General features: G+C 40.6%; 1 protein-coding gene across 5 annotated transcripts in view; it reads left to right on the plus strand.

The window, feature by feature from the left end:
- The first annotated feature begins 51 nt into the window (after positions 1 to 51).
- Positions 52 to 20340, plus strand: part of ITGB1BP2 (integrin subunit beta 1 binding protein 2) — a 33688-nt gene continuing 13399 nt past the window's right edge. The window contains exons 1-11 of one of the 5 annotated variants that reach the window (XM_007183620.3): positions 52 to 651; positions 907 to 956; positions 1046 to 1102; positions 1180 to 1325; positions 2203 to 2297; positions 2404 to 2462; positions 2605 to 2675; positions 2795 to 2894; positions 3165 to 3278; positions 3527 to 3589; positions 3950 to 4357. In XM_007183620.3, the coding sequence (XP_007183682.2) occupies positions 588 to 651; positions 907 to 956; positions 1046 to 1102; positions 1180 to 1325; positions 2203 to 2297; positions 2404 to 2462; positions 2605 to 2675; positions 2795 to 2894; positions 3165 to 3278; positions 3527 to 3589; positions 3950 to 4177 (1047 nt within the window). In that variant the 5' untranslated portion in view covers positions 52 to 587 and the 3' untranslated portion in view covers positions 4178 to 4357. Of the gene's footprint in view, positions 652 to 906; positions 957 to 1045; positions 1103 to 1179; positions 1326 to 2202; positions 2298 to 2403; positions 2463 to 2604; positions 2676 to 2794; positions 2895 to 3164; positions 3279 to 3526; positions 3590 to 3949; positions 4358 to 20340 lie in introns of those variants that run through there. The other 4 variants (XM_057537745.1, XM_057537744.1, XM_057537746.1 and 1 more) reach the window with 4 other exon arrangements.

Here is a 20340-nt window from a genome sequence, read left to right on the forward strand (position 1 = left end):
TGAGCACAAGGCTATAAGAATAATCCTTTATGACCTTTTGCTTAAAGTATTAATCATCCATCTAGGCAAACATGGGGAGGTTGGATGCATGCTATGACTGAAGTGGTAGACAAAGATCCGGGGCTACTGGTGGTACACAGAAGTAATGAGGATGGGAGGAAAGCTGCTGCTCTGAAAGAGGGAGACAACAGGCTGGAGGAATTGGGGTACGTTCACCAAGCTGGGAGGGGGCTCAAAATTGGTATTCATTTCTGAGCAGCTGCTGGTATGTCAGAGGCTTGGAATTGGCATGGTAAATCTAAAACCGTCTCAGCAGTGGTTAGCTGACCTCACCCAAGTTCCAAGCCCTACTCTGCTTGATCCTTTTTTCTTGAGCCTCAGAGCTAAAATGTTCCTGAGCTCTTTCCTATTGGCTGGGAAGACCAATTGAAGTTCCCTTGCCCATGTTAGGAGGTGTACACCTCCTGAACTAAAGATAGAAACAGCTGGCCCTTCCAGGCAGCTAAAAGCCTCCTGACTAAGAGGTGTTCCCCACTCGGCAGCCAGACTCCTTGAAACACCCTTTCAGTAATTCTACCAACGCCTCCATGTCTCTACTCTGCCATAACAAAGGCTGTGGGCAGCACTTTGACCCCCAAACCAACCTTCCTGGTGAGTAATCCTGACCTTGCCAGGAGCTCTGTGAGTGCTGGGGGAGTTGTCAGCTGTGGGCAGTCTGTTAAAGGAAGAAAGAAAAAAATTTAGTGTACTGCCATAGTTTAATTGGTCTGAGTGATTTTCAGTCTTTACTGATTTTTTTTACATCATACAGAAAGACTGTAAGCATATAAACCTGGGAAAAAAAGGTAGGAAGTGATGGTTGGTATAGTATCTTTCCTTCCTTGATCCTTCTACCGGTATCCACAGATTCCTGTTGCCATCACCCTGGGGTCCCCATCTTCCATGATGCACTTAAGGTGAGGAATAGGCAAGGGGGTATAGCAAGAGCATTTCACAAAAGAAATATAGCCAGGAATCTAAGCTGAGCTGGATCTCTTGTTATCAGGGTTGGTCCTGCTGCCGGAAGCGAACTGTAGATTTCTCTGAGTTCTTAAACATCAAGGTAAATTGTTTACTTCCTGGGATTCTGCCCCTAATAGAAGGATTCTATCCCTAATCCTCTCTCCTTATCTGTACTAGGGCTGTACTGTGGGACCACACTGTGCTGAGAAGCTCCCTGAGACCCCTCAACCTGAGGGCCCTGCCACAAGCAGTTCACTTCAGGAGCAAAAACCTCCGAATACGATTCCAAAGTCAGCAGAGACTTTGCGCCGGGAGAGGCCCAAGTAAAGAGGAGGAGGTCCCTGGGTTTTTCCTACATTCATGGAGCTTACTAGGAGTGATTAATGGGTCATTGAGGTTTGGGACTAGTGACTAGAGATGTGAGGAGACCCAAGGGTCAGGGCTTGGTGTATCTTCGGTGCCTTAGGGGAAATTTGTGTCCGGAAATAATGTCCTTTGTGCTAAAGTGGTACGGGGTGATGGGATAGGTATTCTGTGAGGTTTTTTTGTTTTGTTTTTTGGGGGGTTTTTTTGGCCGCTCCGTCTGGCATGTGGGATTTTAGTTCCCTGACCAGGGATTGAACCCGTGCCCCTGCAGTGGAAGCACAGTCAACCACTGGACCGCCAGGGAAGTCCCGGGATAGGTATTTTGAATCAATAGAGTAGATAGCCTCTCATGAATACATACTTAGTTATAATACAAGGGGGATTGTTGAGAATGACTTTTTTTTTCTTTTTGGAAAAGAGCTTTAAAATAAGTTTTGCATCAAGAAAAGGATGTAGTAGTATTGGCAGCCAGGAGACTGCAGAGAAGAATAAGTTAATTTTGTGGAAATAGTATGAGCAACAGAAGAAAGTCATATTAGGTCTACAACTAATTAGATGAAGAAGAAGAGGGAATGATGCAGTTCTGCAGAGAAATATGGTTGGATTTAGAGCAACTGAGTGGATGGGCAAGAGGAGCCCTGGGGAATTCCCCAGGGTTCAAGGATTTGGCATGTCCACAGAGAAGAAAATTGGCAATGGGGTTGCTACCCATCTTCTCTAACCCTGCTCCACTTTCACCAGACTTCTTCGATTCCGTTACCACTGGTGGGAAGGTTGGCGCTGTTGATCACGGTTAGTGGGTCAGGACTAAATCACCCCACCCATACTCCCTAGGTCAGAGTTGCCTCCAAAGCTGCTTCCGCTAAATATATCCCAAGCCCTGGGAATGGCACTGGAAAAGAAGGAATTAGACCAAGAACCTGGAGCAGGTAAGTGGGTCTTTAGTAGGACAGGCTTTACAGGCAGGAATTTAGTGAAAGTGGCAGTTGGGTGGAGGAAATGAATAGGGTTCCTGACTCTGTTTCCTTTGCCCAGGACTTGACAGTAGTCTGATCCAGACTGGTGCCAGCTGCCAGAACCCAGGATGTGATGCTGTGAGTGAGAGTTTGTGGAGGACTCAAGCATGTGGTTGAGAGGTGCCACGCCTGAGGGATGACTGGGTATAGATATGAGGCTGCATAGGGTACATTTTAAAATGACCCAATTCTTTTCCTGATTCTCCTTTATCTGTCTTAGGTTTACCAAGGCCCGGAGAGTGATGCTACTCCATGTACCTACCACCCAGGAGCACCTCGATTCCATGAGGGGTGATGGAGGGGACTGGGTGGGCTGTGAGACAGGTTTCTCCCAATGTTGACCTTAAGATGGAAGTGGGGGCTTGTGGGGAGGGGAGAGGAGAGTCAGTTGAATTCTATTCCTACCTCAGGATGAAATCTTGGACTTGTTGTGGTATCCAGACCCTGGATTTTGGGGCATTCCTGGCACAGCCAGGGTGCAGAGTTGGTAGACATGACTGGGGGAAGCAGGTAAGTCCCGACTTTTCTGAACTCTTGATTAGAACCCAATTCCAAAATAATTTCTTCTCCCTGTACCTCATGGCCAAGCTCTGTATCTTCTCCCTTTTGCATGGACCAAATAAGATTCTGCTCCTTATCCTTTACTAGCCCAGTGGTTTTGCAATATGAGGTGGTGTTAATCTTTCTGAGACTCTCTGTCTCTCCTCCACATATACCATGAGAACGCCCCTTGGGTTAAGAGTTCATTCTTACCACCCACTTTTCACATCTTCTTTTTAGCTGCCAGCGTCTTGCCGTCATGATTGGCACCAGACAGATTCCTTAGTAGTGGTGACTGTATACGGTCAGATTCCACTTCCTGCGTTCAACTGGGTGAAGGCCAGTCAAACTGAGGTGAGGAACGTCTGATGCTGGATGGGAAGCCAGTGAATTGGGTGATATTATAATCTTACAGGCAGAGTCGTCGTAGGCAGTAAACATGTAGGCTCCATAGTCCTCTGAGAGGAAGGTAGAGCTGTTAGGTCAGGGTTATCTGGCTGACCCGTGGATGTAGGGATTACACCACTGGCCTGCTTCTCTGTCTTAATGACTTGTTCTGAGCTTCTGGGATTGTTACTACCCCTGTAATTCTTTTCTCTCAGCTTCATGTCCACATTGTCTTTGATGGTAACCGTGTGTTCCAAGCACAGATGAAGCTCTGGGGGGTAAGTGAAGATAAGGGGGCACAGGAGGGGGAGGCAGATGGGGTAAAATGAAGGGCCAGACTGGAATGAATAGAGGGTGTCTTGAGGGAAGGAGTTGTAGTGGGAAAGTGGAGGTTTTCTCTTCATTTGCTTTGATATTCTCTCTCTCTCCCTCTTCCTCCCTCTTTTTCTCCCTCTCCCCCCCAACTCCCCTTTCTTTCCTCTTTCTCTCTCTCCCTTACTTATTCCTTCCCTATATTTTTCCCCACCTTGCATTTTTTATTTTTCTCCCTGTCATTCATCACCATCCTACCCTGACCCCAATCCCTTTGATTTCCTCATTTTCTCTTCTGTGTTCCTCTATCTTTCCCTCCTCCTCAGGTCATAAACGTGGAGCAGAGCTCTGTCTCCTTGATGCCATCTCGGGTTGAAATCTCCCTGGTCAAGGCTGACCCAGGATCCTGGGCCCAGCTGGAGCACCCCGATGCACTGGCTGAGAAGGCTAAGGCAGGGGTTGGGTTAGAGATGGATGAGGAAGAATCTGAGGATTCAGATGATGACCTGAGCTGGACAGAGGAGGAGGAAGAGGAGGAAGTGATGGGGGAATAGTGACACCAGACAGTCAAGTGCCTAGATAGGACCTCAGTGACTCCCTTAGGATCTCAGAGACCAGGATATGGTTGGCCATGTGGTGTCATTGAGCAGCAGGAGGCAGAAGGAGTGGAGAACAAAAGTGTCCCAACCATTCTGTTTTTTTCCCTTAAATAAATCTTGTATTCTGCAGTTTCACATAGTGTCGTTCTCTCACCTCACTATCTAAGATTGTATTCATTCCCTCCAACTTCCGTGTGTGTGCAACACACATGTGTGAAAAAAGCACATGTAATCAATTCTTCACAACCACCAAGTATTTACTGAGTACTTACTATGTGCCCAGTTATATGTTAGGTGGTTTAGAGGTATCTGAGAAACAGAAGACTCATTCATTCCTCTCAGGAAAATTGTAGTCAGGCTGACAAGTCAAGGCTCTACATGAGATAATAATAAACATTTTCAGGTAGTTTAACTGAGTGCTAAATTGTGCAGTACAGTTTTGAAAAGCTGTAGGAGTTGAGAGAATGGAGTGATTAATGTGGACTGTAGTAGAAAGGGAAAGCTCCATGGAAGAAGTACATTTTTTACAGCTTTAATTAGATACAATACACATCCCATATAATTTGCCTATTCAAAGTGTAAAATTCAGGTTTTCTTTTTAGTGTACTCAGAGTTGTACAACCACAATCAATTTTACAATGTTTTCATCACTCCAAAAATAAACTCTGTACCCATTAGCAGTCACTCCCAGTGTCCCCCCAAACTCATAGCCCTAGGCAACCACTTATCTACTTTCTGCCTCTGTGGATTTACCTATGCTGGATATTTCATATGAATGGAATCATACAATATGTGGTTGTTTGTGACAGGCTTCTTTCACTTAGGATAATGTTTTCAAGGTTCATCCATGTTATAACATGTATCAGTACTTCATTCCTTTTAATGGCCAAATAATATTTCACTGTGTAGATGTACCACTTGTGTTTATCTCTTCATCAGCTGAGGTATATTTGGGTTGTTCCCACTTTTTGGCTATTATGAATAACGCTCCTATAATAATGCTCCCATGCATTCATGTTCAAGTTTTATGTGGACATATGTTTTCATTTCTCTTGGATATATACCAAGTGTAATTGGAATGTAATTTCTGGGTCAAATGGTAACTTTTAACCTTTTGAGGAACTGCCAGACTGTTTTCCAAAGAGGCTGCACCATTTTACATTCCCACCAGCAGTGTATGAGGGTTCCAATTTCTCCACATCCTCAGTAACACTTGTTACTTGTCTTTTTTTATTATGGCCATCCTAGTGGGTGTGAAGTGGAATCTCATTGTGGTTTTACTTTGACTTTCCCTGATGGCTAATGATGCTGAGCTTCTTTACATGTACTTATTGGCCATTTTTGTATCTTATTTGGAGAAATGTCTATACAAATCCTTTGCCCATTTGTTAATAGGGTTGTTTGTCTTTTTATTGAGTTGTATTTTAAAAATATATTCTGGAGACAAGTCTCTTGTCAGATATATGATTTATAAATATTTTCTCCCATTCTCTGTGTTGTCTTTACACTTCCTTGATGGTGTCCTTTGATACACAAAAGTTTTTAATTTTTATGAAGTCTAATTTATCCATTTTTCCTTTGGTTGCTTATGCTTTTGATGTCATATCCTAGAAACCATTGCCTAATCCAAGGTCATGAAAATTTACTCCTATGTTTTCTGAGAGTTTTATAGTTTTAGCTCTTACATTTAGGTCTTTGATCCATCGAGTTAGTTTTTGTATGTGGTACGAGGTAGGGGTCCAACTTTACATTTTTGCATATGGATATCCAGTTGTCCCAGCACCATTTGTGGAAGAGACTATTCTGTCCCCACTGAATTGTCCTAGCACCCTAGTTGAAAACCAATTAACCATAAATGTGAGGGTTAAGAAATACATTTTGAATGGAAATTTGAAGAATGAGAAATTTGGATAGATATGGAAGAGTAGGGAGAGCCAGGCTTGGGTAGGAAGTTGTTCTATTTTACTTTTTTTTTTTTTTAATTTTTTATTTATTTTATTTTATTTATTTATTTATGGCTGTGTTGGGTCCCCGTCGCTGTGCATGGGCTTTCTCCAGTTGTGGCAAGTGGGGGCCACTCTTCATCGCGGTGCGCGGGCCTCCCACTATCGCGGCCTCTCCCGTTGCGGAGCACAGGCTCCAGACGCACAGGCTCAGCAATTGTGGCTCACGGGCCCAGCCGCTCCGTGGCATGTGGGATCTTCCCAGACCAGGGCCCGAACCCGTGAGCCCTGCATCGGCAGGCAGACTCCCAACCACTGCGCCACCAGGGAAGCCCTATTTTACTTTTTGTGTTTTATTATAAATTCCAAAAGCAATACATATTGTCACTGTAAAAGACTCAATGCAGAAGTATATGGAGTAAGAAGTAAATGCTCCTCTTCAGATTCTCTCCAAGTTTAGTCTTTTTGCTGTTTGTAACCACTGCTAACATATCAGAGGGTATTGGTTCCCCGACCAGGGATTGAACCCATACCCCCTGCAGTGGAAGCATGGAGCCCTAACCACTGGCCCACCAGGGAATTCCCTCAGAAGGGTATGTTTAAGCGAGGGAACAAAAAAGTCAAGTGAAGTGTCGCTAGATTGGCAAGAGCCTAAAATGCTAGATCAAGGATTTTGAACATGATTTAAAAGAGAGTTAAAAAGGCATTATAGACCTTTTTTTTTCTTTTAATTGATTTTTGGCTGCGTTGGGTCTTTACTGCTGTGCACGGGCTTTCTCTAGTTGCGGCGAGTGGCGGCTACTCTTCGTTGCGGTGCAGGCTTCTCACTGCGGTGGCTTCTCTTGTTGCGGAGCACGGGCTCTAGGCGTGCGGGTTCAGTAGTTGTGGCTTGCAGGCTCTAGAGCACAGGCTCAGTAGTTGTGGCGCACAGGCTTAGTTGCTCCATGGCATGTGGGATCTTCCCGGATCAGGGCTCGAACCCGTGTCTCCTGCGTTGGCAGGCGGATTCTTAACCACTGTGCGACCAGGGAAGCCTGGCCTTTTCTTTTTAAACGTAGATTTTTTTCTTTTTGGCTGCGCCACGTGGCTTGCAGGATCTTAGATCCCCAACCAGGGATTGAACCCAGGCCCGTGGTAGTGAAAGCACCGAGTTCTAATCACTGGACCACCAGGGAATTCCCTTAAATGTAGATTCTTAATTAGAGGAGTGATATCTCTTTTTTGAGTCTCTCCTGAGTCAGATTTACTCCCTCAGCTGTCTCGTGGCTTGTGGGATCTTAATTCCCCGATTAGGGATCGAAGCCGGGTCCCAGCAGAGAGCACCGAGTCCTAACCATTGGACCGCCAGGGAATTCCCTGAAAATAGGATTTTTCTTGACAGTCAGGTTTTGCTAGTCTATAAAGTGATAGCATATTTACCATACCATTGCATCAACTTTAGGATTAAGGAAGATTGTATTCACCTGCTGAGGGAGTAAAGTATCATGTATAGAATGCCACTGTGTGGGGCACTTCTACCCACATTATTTTATTTAATCCTCACATCTGTGAGGTAGGTATTATTATCCCCAATTTTTATAGATGAGGAAACCAAAGCTCAGAGAAGGACAGAGCTAGCCTGAGGTCACATGGCTACTGATTAAAACCTCAGTCATTGTTCTAGAGCCATCTGAGAATATCCAAAACCTAAGGACCCAACGGGGATCTTAGAAGAGAAGCTTGATATCGCATCCCTGTAGCCTAGCAGAGTCCCTTCGACAAGCCTATCTGGGAACCACCGAGGCCCTTAGTTGATCAGTGGTATCTCACACTGATATAACGCTTTCCCAACCACTTTTTGTCTCTGATCACCTCATCCCTAACCTAAGTGGGACCCCTGGGTACTTTACCTCTCACTTCATCCAGATCAGTAATTATCTCCCAGTTACACCAGATTTAGTGTTACTGACTCTGGGACCCCTGCCTCCACTGTCCTCTTTCTCCCTTTCTGCTCCCAAAGTCCCAGAACACTGCTAGAGGGAGAACCAAGCAGACCAATATGAATTCATGCTGTCCAATTTCAACTTGGCCCTTGCAGCTGCTCAGCAACCCTTTTATTTGTCTCATACATTCCCTGGCACTCTCCCCACAGAGGCTGTTCCAGAACTTCTTCTTTCTCCTCAAACTACAAATTCCAATCTCCCTGCTTCTACTTACACAGATTTCATATTAGACACTTCCATCTGATTAACTGTCCCTCCTGCAGCAAATCAGTAATATCGTTCTCCCTTCCAGCCCTGTCCTCTAGCCATCCAGTTTCCTTCCCGGGAAAGCAATCAATGTTCTTGATCTCTTATTTATCCTTTCAGAGATACTTTATGACTCTACAAGCAAAAATACGGAAAGGAGGGAACTTGCACTGGTCGTTAAAGATAAGTAGGATTTGGATAGGTGGAGAGACAGGAGATGATATTCCAAGCAGAGGAAACATCCGGGGCAAAGGCACAGAGGTGGAAATGAGTAAGATATATTTAGAAAACAGGGTATAGCAAGTAGAGTAATCCCCTGAGAAATAATCCCACCTGCTGCCTCAAGTGCTACCTCTCCTTTTCTAGTTCTGACTTCAGCGTGATCTGCTTCCCTGACTGTCCTGCTCTACATACCAGCAGAGTAGAAATCTGACACTACATGGCCCCTCACCCATCCTATCTTGCCTGGACCTCCGTTACTATTTATCGAGCCATCTGTTTCAGTCCTGCTAAAGAGGTCCTAGCTCCTTCCTGAATAACTCTCCAGGCCAGACACCTTCCATTTCTTTGGTCACATGGACAATTTCCTCACACCATTGAAAGCAGGACAATGAATATAGAATATGCATTGTACAGACATTATTGATCTTACCAATATATACAACAAACGGAGGTCAAGGAAACATGTTAATCTATACAACAGAGATGGAATTGGCAAAACCCAGACTGTGAAACTACTGAAAAACAGTCCAACTTCCTCAACAAAAAAATTGCAAGGAAAAAAAGAGATGAAGGGGAACCTTCAGTTTAAAAGTGACATATAATACATATCCACCAATCACAATGTGTGCACTTTATATGGATACTGATTGAAACCAAAAAAGCTGTAAAAAATTCTTTTGACATTTATGAAACTATTGGAAATTTAAATGCTGACTTGGCATTTGATGATATTAAGGAAATATTGCTTGTTTATTTTATGTGTGCTAATGATATTACCATTATGATTTTTTAAAAAGGATCCTTAACTTTTAAAGATACATACTGAAATATTTAGGTATGGAATGATGTCATGTCTGGGATCTGCTCCAAAATATTACAGGACGGAGGAAATAGATGAAACAAGAGTGCCCAAGAGTTGATACTAGTTGAAGCTGAGTGTTTGGTAAATGGGGATTCATTATACTATCCAGTCTACTTTTGTACATGTTTTAAATTCTCCATTAAAAAGCTTTTAAAAATGTTACTGAATTGTCAAACATCTGATGAAAGTTTGTGTACTAGTCTGAAGGAGTGGAACAGGAGGAGCTGGAATATGAGAAGAGGAAGGTCTGGAACAGCCTCTGTGGGGAGAGTGCCAGGGAATGTATGAGACAAATAAAAGGGTTGCTGAGCAGCTGCAAGGGCCAAGTTGAAATTGGACAGCATGAATTCATATTGGTCTGCTTGGTTCTCCCTCTAGCAGTGTTCTGGGACTTTGGGAGCAGAAAGGGAGAAAGAGGACAGTGGAGGCAGGGGTCCCAGAGTCAGTAACACTAAATCTGGTGTAACTGGGAGATAATTACTGATCTGGATGAAGTGAGAGGTAAAGTACCCAGGGGTCCCACTTAGGTTAGGGATGAGGTGATCAGAGACAAAAAGTGGTTGGGAAAGCGTTATATCAGTGTGAGATACCACTGATCAACTAAGGGCCTCCTCGGTGGTTCCCAGATAGGCTTGTCGAAGGGACTCTGCTAGGCTACAGGGATGCGATATCAAGCTTCTCTTCTAAGATCCCCGTTGGGTCCTTAGGTTTTGGATATTCTCAGATGTTTGTCAGACAGCTCTTAGCAATGACTGAAGTTTAAACAGGTGGAATTCATCACTAAAACTGGAAGTTCTGCAAGATACAGGGTGAGAGGAGTATTACAAAAAAAAACTACTCTTTACTGTGATCTAAGCACTGTAATAAAATATGTATATATATACACATTTTTTCTGTTATCTCTCTATACTATATATATCAAATGAGATTTTATATTCTCATTTAATTCTCACAACAATGTATTAAAAGCATTATTATTTTTTTAATAGATGAGGAAACTGAGCTTCAGGGAGGTTACATAATTTTCTCTAGGTCACATAGCTATCAAGTGTCAGAGCTGGGACACAAATCCAGCTTTGAGTACAAAGCCTGTGCTCTTTGGTGTCCAGCATACTTTCCAGCAAACACCTCCTTCCATTAAATCACTGTTATTTTGCCAGTGACATCCGTTAATAAAATTATAGATGCGTTCTCACCAAAAAGAATTATACACTGAATTGAAAGCTTTTGGTAGGTAAGAAGTTAATTGACTAGGGTGGAAGAGATAGATACTTGGAGGCAGTGAAACCAGTTGAAGATAATCACAGTGGTGCAGGGGAGAAAGATGAGACCTCAGACTAAGTGGGTGTGGTAGTAAGAATGGAGGAGAGAATAATGGATTTAAGAGATATGTCTTAGTTCAGGCTGCTATAACAAAGTACCATAGACTTGGTGGCTTATAAACAACATTAATTTATTCATCACAGTTCTGGAGGCTGGAAGTCTGAGATTAGGGTGCCAGTATGGTCAAGTTCTGGTGAGGGACATCTACCAGGTGGAGAGCGAAGACATGAAGCAAGCTCTCTCATGACTCTTAAAAAGGCACTAATCCCATTCATGACCTCATCTAATCCTAATTACCTCCCCAAAGCCGCATCTCCTAATACCAACACAATGGGGGATAGGATTTCAATGTATGAATTTTAGAGGGACACAAACATTCAGTCCATAACACAGGTAGGAGTGAAAGTAATGTGGCCATTGCTGGTCTTCTGTGTTCCTTGAACCTATTCAACTCACTCCTTCCTCAGTGCCCCTGTACTATCTGTTCCCTCTACCTGGAATAGTCTTCCTCCAGGTCTTTGAATAGCTGGCTCTTTCTTGTCACTCACATCTCAGCTCAAATATCACCACTCATGATAGAGGAACAATTCATTATCTCAAAATTTAATCAATAAAGGGAGAGAATCAAGCATTTATCCTTCCTTTCCTAGATGAACTGGGTAACAAAATAGTAGATGAAAGGACATGTTTTCCAAAACGATTCCAATTAATAAAAATAAATGAAATTAGAATATCACCATTTTGCAATCCTTGATAAATAGAGATAGTGAGCATCAGCAGCTTCTAAGATTATAAAAAGACATCAGACATTATGTCTATCCTGTAGTCATACGAAAGGGATGGGACCTCCGTTTGATCTAGTCTTTGGATCCAGCTGCCAATTTGCAGGAAATACAGGCATAGTAACTGCATGATGCCTATGCAATTGGCAAACTGCTGAGTGAGAAGTTTCACAGGTGAAACTTGAGTTCTTCCAAAAAAAAAGGTCAAACCTTTCTTGACCATCTTCTCTAAATTAGCACCCACTCTCCAAGTTACTATCACATTACCCTATTTTATTTTCCCCATATCCCTTATCATCAACTGAGGTTTCCTTACATGAGAAGCAATATAGCATAACAGTTAAGAGGACAAACTATAACATCAGGCTGCCTGGGTTCAAATCTTGACTACTTACTGGCTATGTGACCTTAAACTACTTAAGAGCTATGGACCTCAGTTTCCCCAACTATAAAATGGGATTAATAACAGTGCCTATATCATAGGGTCATTAGGAATATTAAATGAGATAACATATCTATCTCAGAGCTTATCACAGTGCCTACTACAGGATAAGCATTATAAATGCTAACAATATTATTGCATAATTATTTTTTTGCTTATACATTATTTCTCTCTTTCACTAGCATATAAGTCTTTCTTCACTATACCCAGCACCTAAAACTGCCTAGCACATATATAATATGTGCTTAATAAATGTTTGTTTAATGAAGGGCCTGAATTAGGGTGGCAAAGAAAGTTATGAAGAAGACATGTAAGGTATTATTTTTTTAATAGATCTTTATTGGAGTATAATTGCTTCACAATACTGTGTTAGTTTCTGTTGTACACTAAAGTGAATCAGCCATATGCATACAAATTTCCCCATATCCCCTCCCTCTTGAGCCTCCCTCCCATCCTCCCTATCCCACCCTTCTGGGTCATCGCAGAGCACCGAGCTGATCTCCCTGTGCTATGCTGCTGCTTCCCACTAGCTAACTATTTTACATTCAGTAGTGTATATATGTCGATGCTACTCTCACTTCGCCCCAGCTTCCCCCTCCCACCCCGTGTCCTCAAGTCCATTCTCTATGTCTACATCTTTAGTCCTGCCCTGCCACTAGGTTCATCAGTGCCATTTTTTTAGATTCCATATATATGCATTAGCATTTGGTATTTGTTTTTCTGAGTAACTTCACTCTGTATGACAGACTCTAGGTCCATCCACCTCACTACAAATAACTCAGTTCCATTTCTTTTTATGGCTGAGTAATATTCCATTGTATATATGTGCCACATCTTCTTTATCCATTCATCTGTCGATGGACATTTAGATTGGTTCCATGTCCTGGCTATTGTAAATAGTGCTGCAATGAACATTGTGGTACATGTCTCTTTTGGAATTATGGTTTTCTTAGGGTATATGCCCAGGAGTGGGATTGCTGGGTCATACGGTAGTTCTATTCTATTTTTAGTTTTTTAAGGAACCTCCATACTGTTTTCCAGGGTGGTTGTATCAGTTTGCATTCCCACCAACAGTGCAGGAGGGTTCCCTTTTCACCACACCCTTTCCAGCATTTATTGTTTCTAGATTTTTTGATAATGGCCATTCTGACTGGCGTGAGGTGATACCTCATTGTCGTTTTGATTTGCATTTCTCTAATAATTTGTGATGTTGAGCATCTTTTCATGTGCCTCTTAGCCATCTGTATGTCTTCCTTGGCGAAATGTTTATTTAGGTTTTCTGCCCATTTTTTAATTGGATTGTTTGTTTTTTTGATATTGAACTCCATGAGCTGTTTGTATATTTTGGAGATTAATCCTTTGTCTGTTGTTTCATTTGCGAATATTTTCTCCCATTCTGAGGGTTGTCTTTTTGTCTTGTTTATGGTTTCCTTTGCTGTGCATAAGCTCTTGAGTTTAATTAAGTCCCATTTGTTTTTTGGGTTTTTTAAATAAATTTATTTATTTTATGTATTTATTTTTGGCTGCATTGGGTCTTCATTGCTGCGCACGGGCTTTCTCTAGTTGTGGCGAGCGGGGGCTACTCTTTGTTGTGGTGTGCAGGCTTCTTATTGCAGTGGCTTCTCTTGTTGCGGAGCACGGACTCTAGGCATGCAGGCTCCATAGTTGTGGCTCACAGGCTCTAGAGCACAGGCTCAGTAGTTGTGGTGCATGGGCTTAGTTGCTCCGTGGCATGTGGGATCTTCCCAGACCAGTGCTCGAACCCATGTCCCCTGCACTGGCAGGTGGATTCTTAACCACTGTGCCACCAGGGAAGTCCCCCCATTTGTTTATTTTTGTTTTTATTTCCATTACTCTAGAAGGTGGGTCAAAAAAGGTCTTGCTGTGGTTTATGTCAAAGAGTGTTTTTCCTATGTTTTCCTCTAAGAGTTTTATAGTGTTTGGTCTTACATTTAGGTCTTTAATCCATTTGGAGTTTATTTTTGTGTATGGTGTTAGGTAGTGTTCTAATTTCATTCTTTTACATGCAGCTGTCCAGTTTTCCCAGCACCACTTATTGAAGAAGCTGTCTTTTCTCCATTGTATGTTTTTGCCTCCTTTGTCGTAAATTAGGTGACCATATGTGTATGGGTTTATCTCTGGGCATTCTATCCTGTACCATTGGTCTATATTTCTGTTTTTGTGCCAGTACCATACTGTCTTGATTACTGTAGCTTTGTGGTATAGTTTGAAGTCAGGGATCCTGATTCCTCCAACTCCGTTTTTCTTTCTCAGGATTGCTTTGGCTATTCGGGGTCTTTTGTTTTTCTACAAAAGTTATTATTTAAAAAGAAGAAAAAAAAACTTGGACTTGATTTTTTTTTCTGATAGGGGAGGGAAGGGTATAAGATAATTACTCTAAGTCTTCAAACTTAAGTAATGGTAGAAGGCTAGTACTTTTAACAGAAACAGGAAAACCGGGAACTAGAACTAATATTATTTGAATAATCCGATAATGAATTTTATTTTAGGTACGAGTTTGAAATGATGGCAAAGCATAAGAGTGGAAATGCTAGCAGGCAGTTAATTGTAAATGCAAAATTAGAGTTCATGAGAAAAGTCAGCGCTGAAGATAGATTTGAGTATCATCTGCCTCAATGTGACACTTAAACATTCAACTTACTTTGTATGAGCTCCCTTCATCTTTAAAAAAACAAAAAACTCGCAGATGTGAAAAAATGGAAAATACAATATTTGAACCCTTAAATTGTTCTCAGGGGAAGTCACTGTTAGCAGTTTGGTGTGTATCATTACAAATATTTTCTATACATTTACAAACAGATATTGGCATACAACATGTAGAGACATAGTAAAAATCTGAGCAGATACCTGCATTTATATGGAGAAATTTGTTTTTTTCTTTTTGGCCAATTTGGAATCATTCTATAATATTTTTCTGTAACTTACTTAATCATTAAGCATATCACTTTATTGTCCTTTAAGATATTTCCATGTCAATATATATAGATATCTGACGTGCTTTTTTGTGTTGCATAGTACTTTATCGTATAGATATGCCATGATTTATTTAACTATTCCCCTATTGGTGAACATAAGTTGTTTATAATTTTTTATTGTTACAAATTATGCAGCAATGAAAATCGTTATACATGTATCTTTGAATATTTGTGCTACTATTTTTTGAGGATAGATTCCTAGAAGTGGGATTGCTGGAAGGAAGGTATATACATCTTTACACATCTAAAGTGTTAATAGATACTGCTCAATTTCCCTCCACAAAGGCTGTTCCAATTTATATGGTCACCCAACAGTGTATGAGGTACCATTTTCCCCAATACCCTCATCAATACTTTATGTTATCATTAAAAAATATTTTTACCAACCAGATATGCAAATAATGGCATCTCATTTTTATTTTGCACTTCCTCTGGTTACAGGAAAGGGTAAGCATTTTTTACTGAATACAGTAGTCCCCCTTATCCATGGTTTCACTTTCCACGATTTCAGTTACCCTCAGTCAAATGTTGTCTGAAAATATCAAATGGACAATTCCAGAAATAAGCAATTCATAAGTTTTAAAAAAATTTTATTGAAGTATAGTTGATTTACAATGTTGTGTTTAACTTCTGCTGTATAGCAAAGTGACTCAGTTATACATATATATATATTCTTTTCCATTATGGTTTATCACAGGATATTGAATACAGTTCTCTGTGCTATACAGTAGGACCTTGTTGTTTATCCATCCTCTATATAATAGTGTGCATCTGCTAATCCCAAACTCCCAGTTCTTCCCTCCCCCACCCCCTCCCCCTTGGCAACCACAAGTCTGTTCTCAATATCTGTAAGTCTGTTTTTATTTTGTAGATAGGTTCATTTGTGTCGTATTTTAGATTCCACATATAAGTGATATCATATGGTATTTGTCTTTCTCTTTCTGACTTACTTCACTTAGTATGATAATCTCTAGGTCCATCTATGTTACTTCTTTTTTTTTTTTTTTAATTTATTTATTTATTCATTTATTTAATTTTTGGTTGCATTGGGTCTTTGCTGCTGCACGCGGGCTTTCTCTAGTTGCAGTGAGCGGGGGCTACTCTTTGTTGTGGGGCGCAGGCTTCTCATTGCGGTGGCTTCTCTTGTCGCGGAGCACAGGCTCTAGGCGCGCAGGCTTCAGTAATTGCGGCACACAGGCTTCAGTAGTTGTGGCTCGCGGGCTCTAGAGCTCAGGCTCAGTAGTTGTGGCGCACGGGCTTAGTTGCTCCGCGGCATGTGGGATCTTCCCGGGCCAGGGCTCGAACCCGTGTCCCCTGCATTGGCAGGCGGATTCTTAACCACTGCGCCACCAGGGAAGCCCTATGTTACTTCTTTATCCATTCATCTGTCGATGGACATTTAGGTCGTTTCCATGCCTTGGCTATTATAAATAGTGCTGCTATGAACATAAGGGTGCATGTATCTTTTCAAATTATAGTTTTGTCTGGGTATATGCCCAGGAGTGGGATTGCAGGGCCATATGGTAGGTCTATTTTTAGTTTTTTAAGGAACCTCCATACTGTTCTCCATAGTGGCTGTACCAATTTACATTCCCACCAACAGTGTAGGAGGGTTCCCTTTTCTCCACACCCTCCAGCATTCATTGTTTGTAGAACTTTTAATGATGGCCATTCTGACTGGTGTGAGGTGATACCTCATTGTAGTTTTGATTTGCATTTCTCTAATAATTAGCGATGATGAGCATCTTTTCATGTGCCTATTGGCCATCTGTATGTCTTCTTTGGAGAAATGTCTGTTTAGGTCTTCTGCCCATTTTTTGATTGGGTTATAAGTTTTAAATTGAACACAGTTCTGAATAGCAAGATGAAATCTTGTGACATCCCACTCCAGGATGTAAATCATCCCTTTGTCCAGCATATCCATGCTATATACACTACCCTCTTATCAGTCACTTAGTAACCTCCTGGAGGTTATCAGAGGTCTCAGTATCGCAGTGCTTGTATTCAAGAAACCCTTATTTTACTTAATAATGGCCCCAAAGTGCAAGAGTAAATGCTGGCAATTCGGATATTCTCTTACTGTACCTAATTTATAAATTAAACTTTATCATAGGTATGTATAGGGGGAAAAACATAGTATATATAGGTTTTGGTACTATCCGTGGTTTCAGGCATCAACTGGGGGTCTTGGAAAGTATCCCTGCAAATAAGGGGGGGTTTACTGTATTAATGTACAGAATTTCAATTAAACTCTGTTTTCAGCCCCATATGTCATGTCCATCCTCTGCTGTACCTGGTGTCTTGTATCTTTCCATAGTTTTACTGGTAAAATGGCCCCTTCTTATCTGTATCCTCTGTACTAGACCAAAATTTCTTCCCAGCTCCTATTTCAGCTACCATTTCTCTTGCATCTAGAAAACCCCAAGAACTTTTTGTCCTTTTGGGTTTGTACATACTTTATATATTATTTTGGTACACTTTTAGTGGTGCCTCAGAAGGGATTTGAAATGCTATATTTGTTATATACTAAATTCTCACACGTAACCGCCTCTCTATTCAGTTCCATTGATATATTTGTCTGTTCTTGAAGCATATCACAGCTTTATATAATAATTTGATATCTAGTAGGTAAGTCTTCCCTCATTTCTATCTTTTAAAAGTTTCTTGGCTCTTTTTATGTGTTCTTCCAGATGAACTTCAGAACCAACTTGTTCAGTACTCCCACCCTATCCTCTCAAATCCCAAAGAGATTGTTATAGGAATTTATACTTCTTTGAAAACAATTTTAAATTATGAAACTTCTCATTCAGGAATATTGTACATCTATCCATTTGTCAAATATTCATACTTATAGCCTTCGGTAATATCTTATAATTTTATTCATGTCATTATTTTGTACGTTTCTTGTTAGGTTTATTCCTATCATTTTTTTTTTTTTACTGCTGTGAATGGGATCTTTTTCCCCCCATTATATTTTCTAATTGGATATTGTTTTTATAGAGAAAAGTTATTGATTTAAAACTTAAACTCTATTTCTGTTTAATTTTAATAGTATATCAGTTCATTCTCTTAGATTATCGATATATCATATATAAACAAGGACATTTTATGATGCTTCCTTTACAACATTTTTTAAATTTATTTATTTGTTTATTTATTTATTTATGGCTGCGTTGGGTCTTTGTTGCTGTGTGCAGGCTTTCTTTAGTTGTGGCGAGCAGGGACTACTCTTTGTTGTGGTGCGTGGACTTCTCACTGCAGTGGCTTCTCTTGTTGCGGAGCACAGGCTCTAGGCGCGTGGGCTTCAGTAGTTGTGGCACGTGAGCTCAGTAGTTATGGCTTGTGGGCTCTAGAGTGCAGGCTCAGTAGTTGTGGCACACAGGCTTAGTTGCTCCACAGCATGTGGGATCTTCCCAGACCAGGGATCAAACCCATGTCCCCTGCATTGGCAGGCAGATTCTTTTCTTTTCTTTTTTTTTAAAGAGAAACAGGAACTCTCATTTATTGCTGGTGGGAATACAAAATAATACAGCCAGTTTGAAAGACAGTTTGGTGGTTTTCTTACAACATTAAACGTATTCTTACCGTACAATCCAGCAGTCATACCCTTTGGTATTTACCCAAATGAACTGAAAACTTACAGTGACACAAAAACCTCCATACAAATGTTTATAGCAACTTTATTCATAATTGACAAAGCTTGGAAGCAACTATGATGTCCATCAGTAGGTGAATGGATAAACTGTGATATATCTCGACAGTGGAATATTATTCAGTAGGCAGGCGGATTCTTAACCACTGCGCCACCAGGGAAGTCCCCTTTACAACATTTATAACTTTTATCTTCTTTTGTCTTAATGCTTTGACTAGAACCTGCAGAGCAACGTTCAGTAATAGTTGTGAAAACAGGTGAATATTCTTGGTTTTGTTCTGACTTTAAGGTGAATGCCACTAGTATTTCACTATTAAGTATGATGATTGCAGTTGTTTTCTATATTCTTTATCAAGTTATAAAATTCTCCTGTCCCTAGCCTACTGAGAAAATATTTTTTTTAACATCTTTATTGGAGTATAATTGCTTTACAATGGTGTGTTAGTTTCTGCTTTATAACAAAGTGAATCAGTTATACATATACATATGTTCCCATATCTCTTCCCTCTTGCGTCTCCCTCCCAGAAAATATTTTTAAGGTACTACAAGCATAAGGTAAAAAATTCAAATGGTACAAAATGGTATGTGAAGAGTTGCCCATTTGTATTCCCTAGTTTTCCAGTTCCCTTACAGAGAAGCAATTCCTATTAACAATTTTTAGGTGAACTACCAGAGATAAATTGATGCAAATATAAGCATATATGTGAATATGTTATTTTTTACACAAATAGTGGCATACTATAAACACTATTCTAAACCCCAGTTTTTTTTGTTGATAAATCAGCTGTCAGTCATTTCTTTGCAGGTAATCAATCTGTCTTTTCTTTTTGGCTCTTTTTCCCTACTTTCATTATAGAAAATTTCAAATATACAAAAGTAAAGAAAATAGTATACTGAATTCCCATGTACCTGTCACCTAGCTTCAGTAATTATTAACTCATGGCCAATCTCGTTTCATCTATATTTCACTAACCCCTGCTCCTCCACCCACACAAGATTATTCTGAAGCAAATATCACACATCATATTATTTCATCTCATCCATAAATATTTTGATATGTATCTCTAAAATATAAGGACTTTTCTTAAACATTATAACAAAACCACCACCTCTAAAAAATGAACAATTCTTTAATGACATCAAATGTACAGTCATTGTTCAAATTTTCCTGATTGTCTCATAAATGTTTGTGTGTTTAGTTTTAGTTTGTTTGAATCAGGATCCAAATACAGGCTATACACTGCAATTGGTTGATATGTTTCTCAAATCTCTTAATCTATAGGTGCCCCTTCCTTCTCCCCCCGTTTTTTTTTTCTCCCATGGGATTTATTAGTTCAAGAAACTGGGTGGTTTGTCCTATAGCATTTTGCATAAAATGGATTTTAGTAATTGCATCCCTGTGGTAATGTTTCCCTGTTCCTTATATTTCCTGAATATTGATTAGAACTAGAGGCTTGATTAGATTTAGATTTAGGTTCTATTTTTTCCTCTATTGAGGGGCAAGAATATGTCATAGGTAGTATTGTATACTTCTATAAGTAGTATACTTCTAAAAGTCTCTTGTTGCTTTTAAGATTTCTTTGATGTTCTTAAGTCTCATTAAAATGTGTCTGGGTGGGGATTTCTTTCTTTGTTTCTTTTTCCTGTTTGGGATTCCTGAGTTTTAAG

The sequence above is a fragment of the Balaenoptera acutorostrata genome, chromosome X, assembly GCF_949987535.1.
Source record: "Balaenoptera acutorostrata chromosome X, mBalAcu1.1, whole genome shotgun sequence".
Lineage (NCBI taxonomy): Eukaryota > Metazoa > Chordata > Mammalia > Artiodactyla > Balaenopteridae > Balaenoptera > Balaenoptera acutorostrata.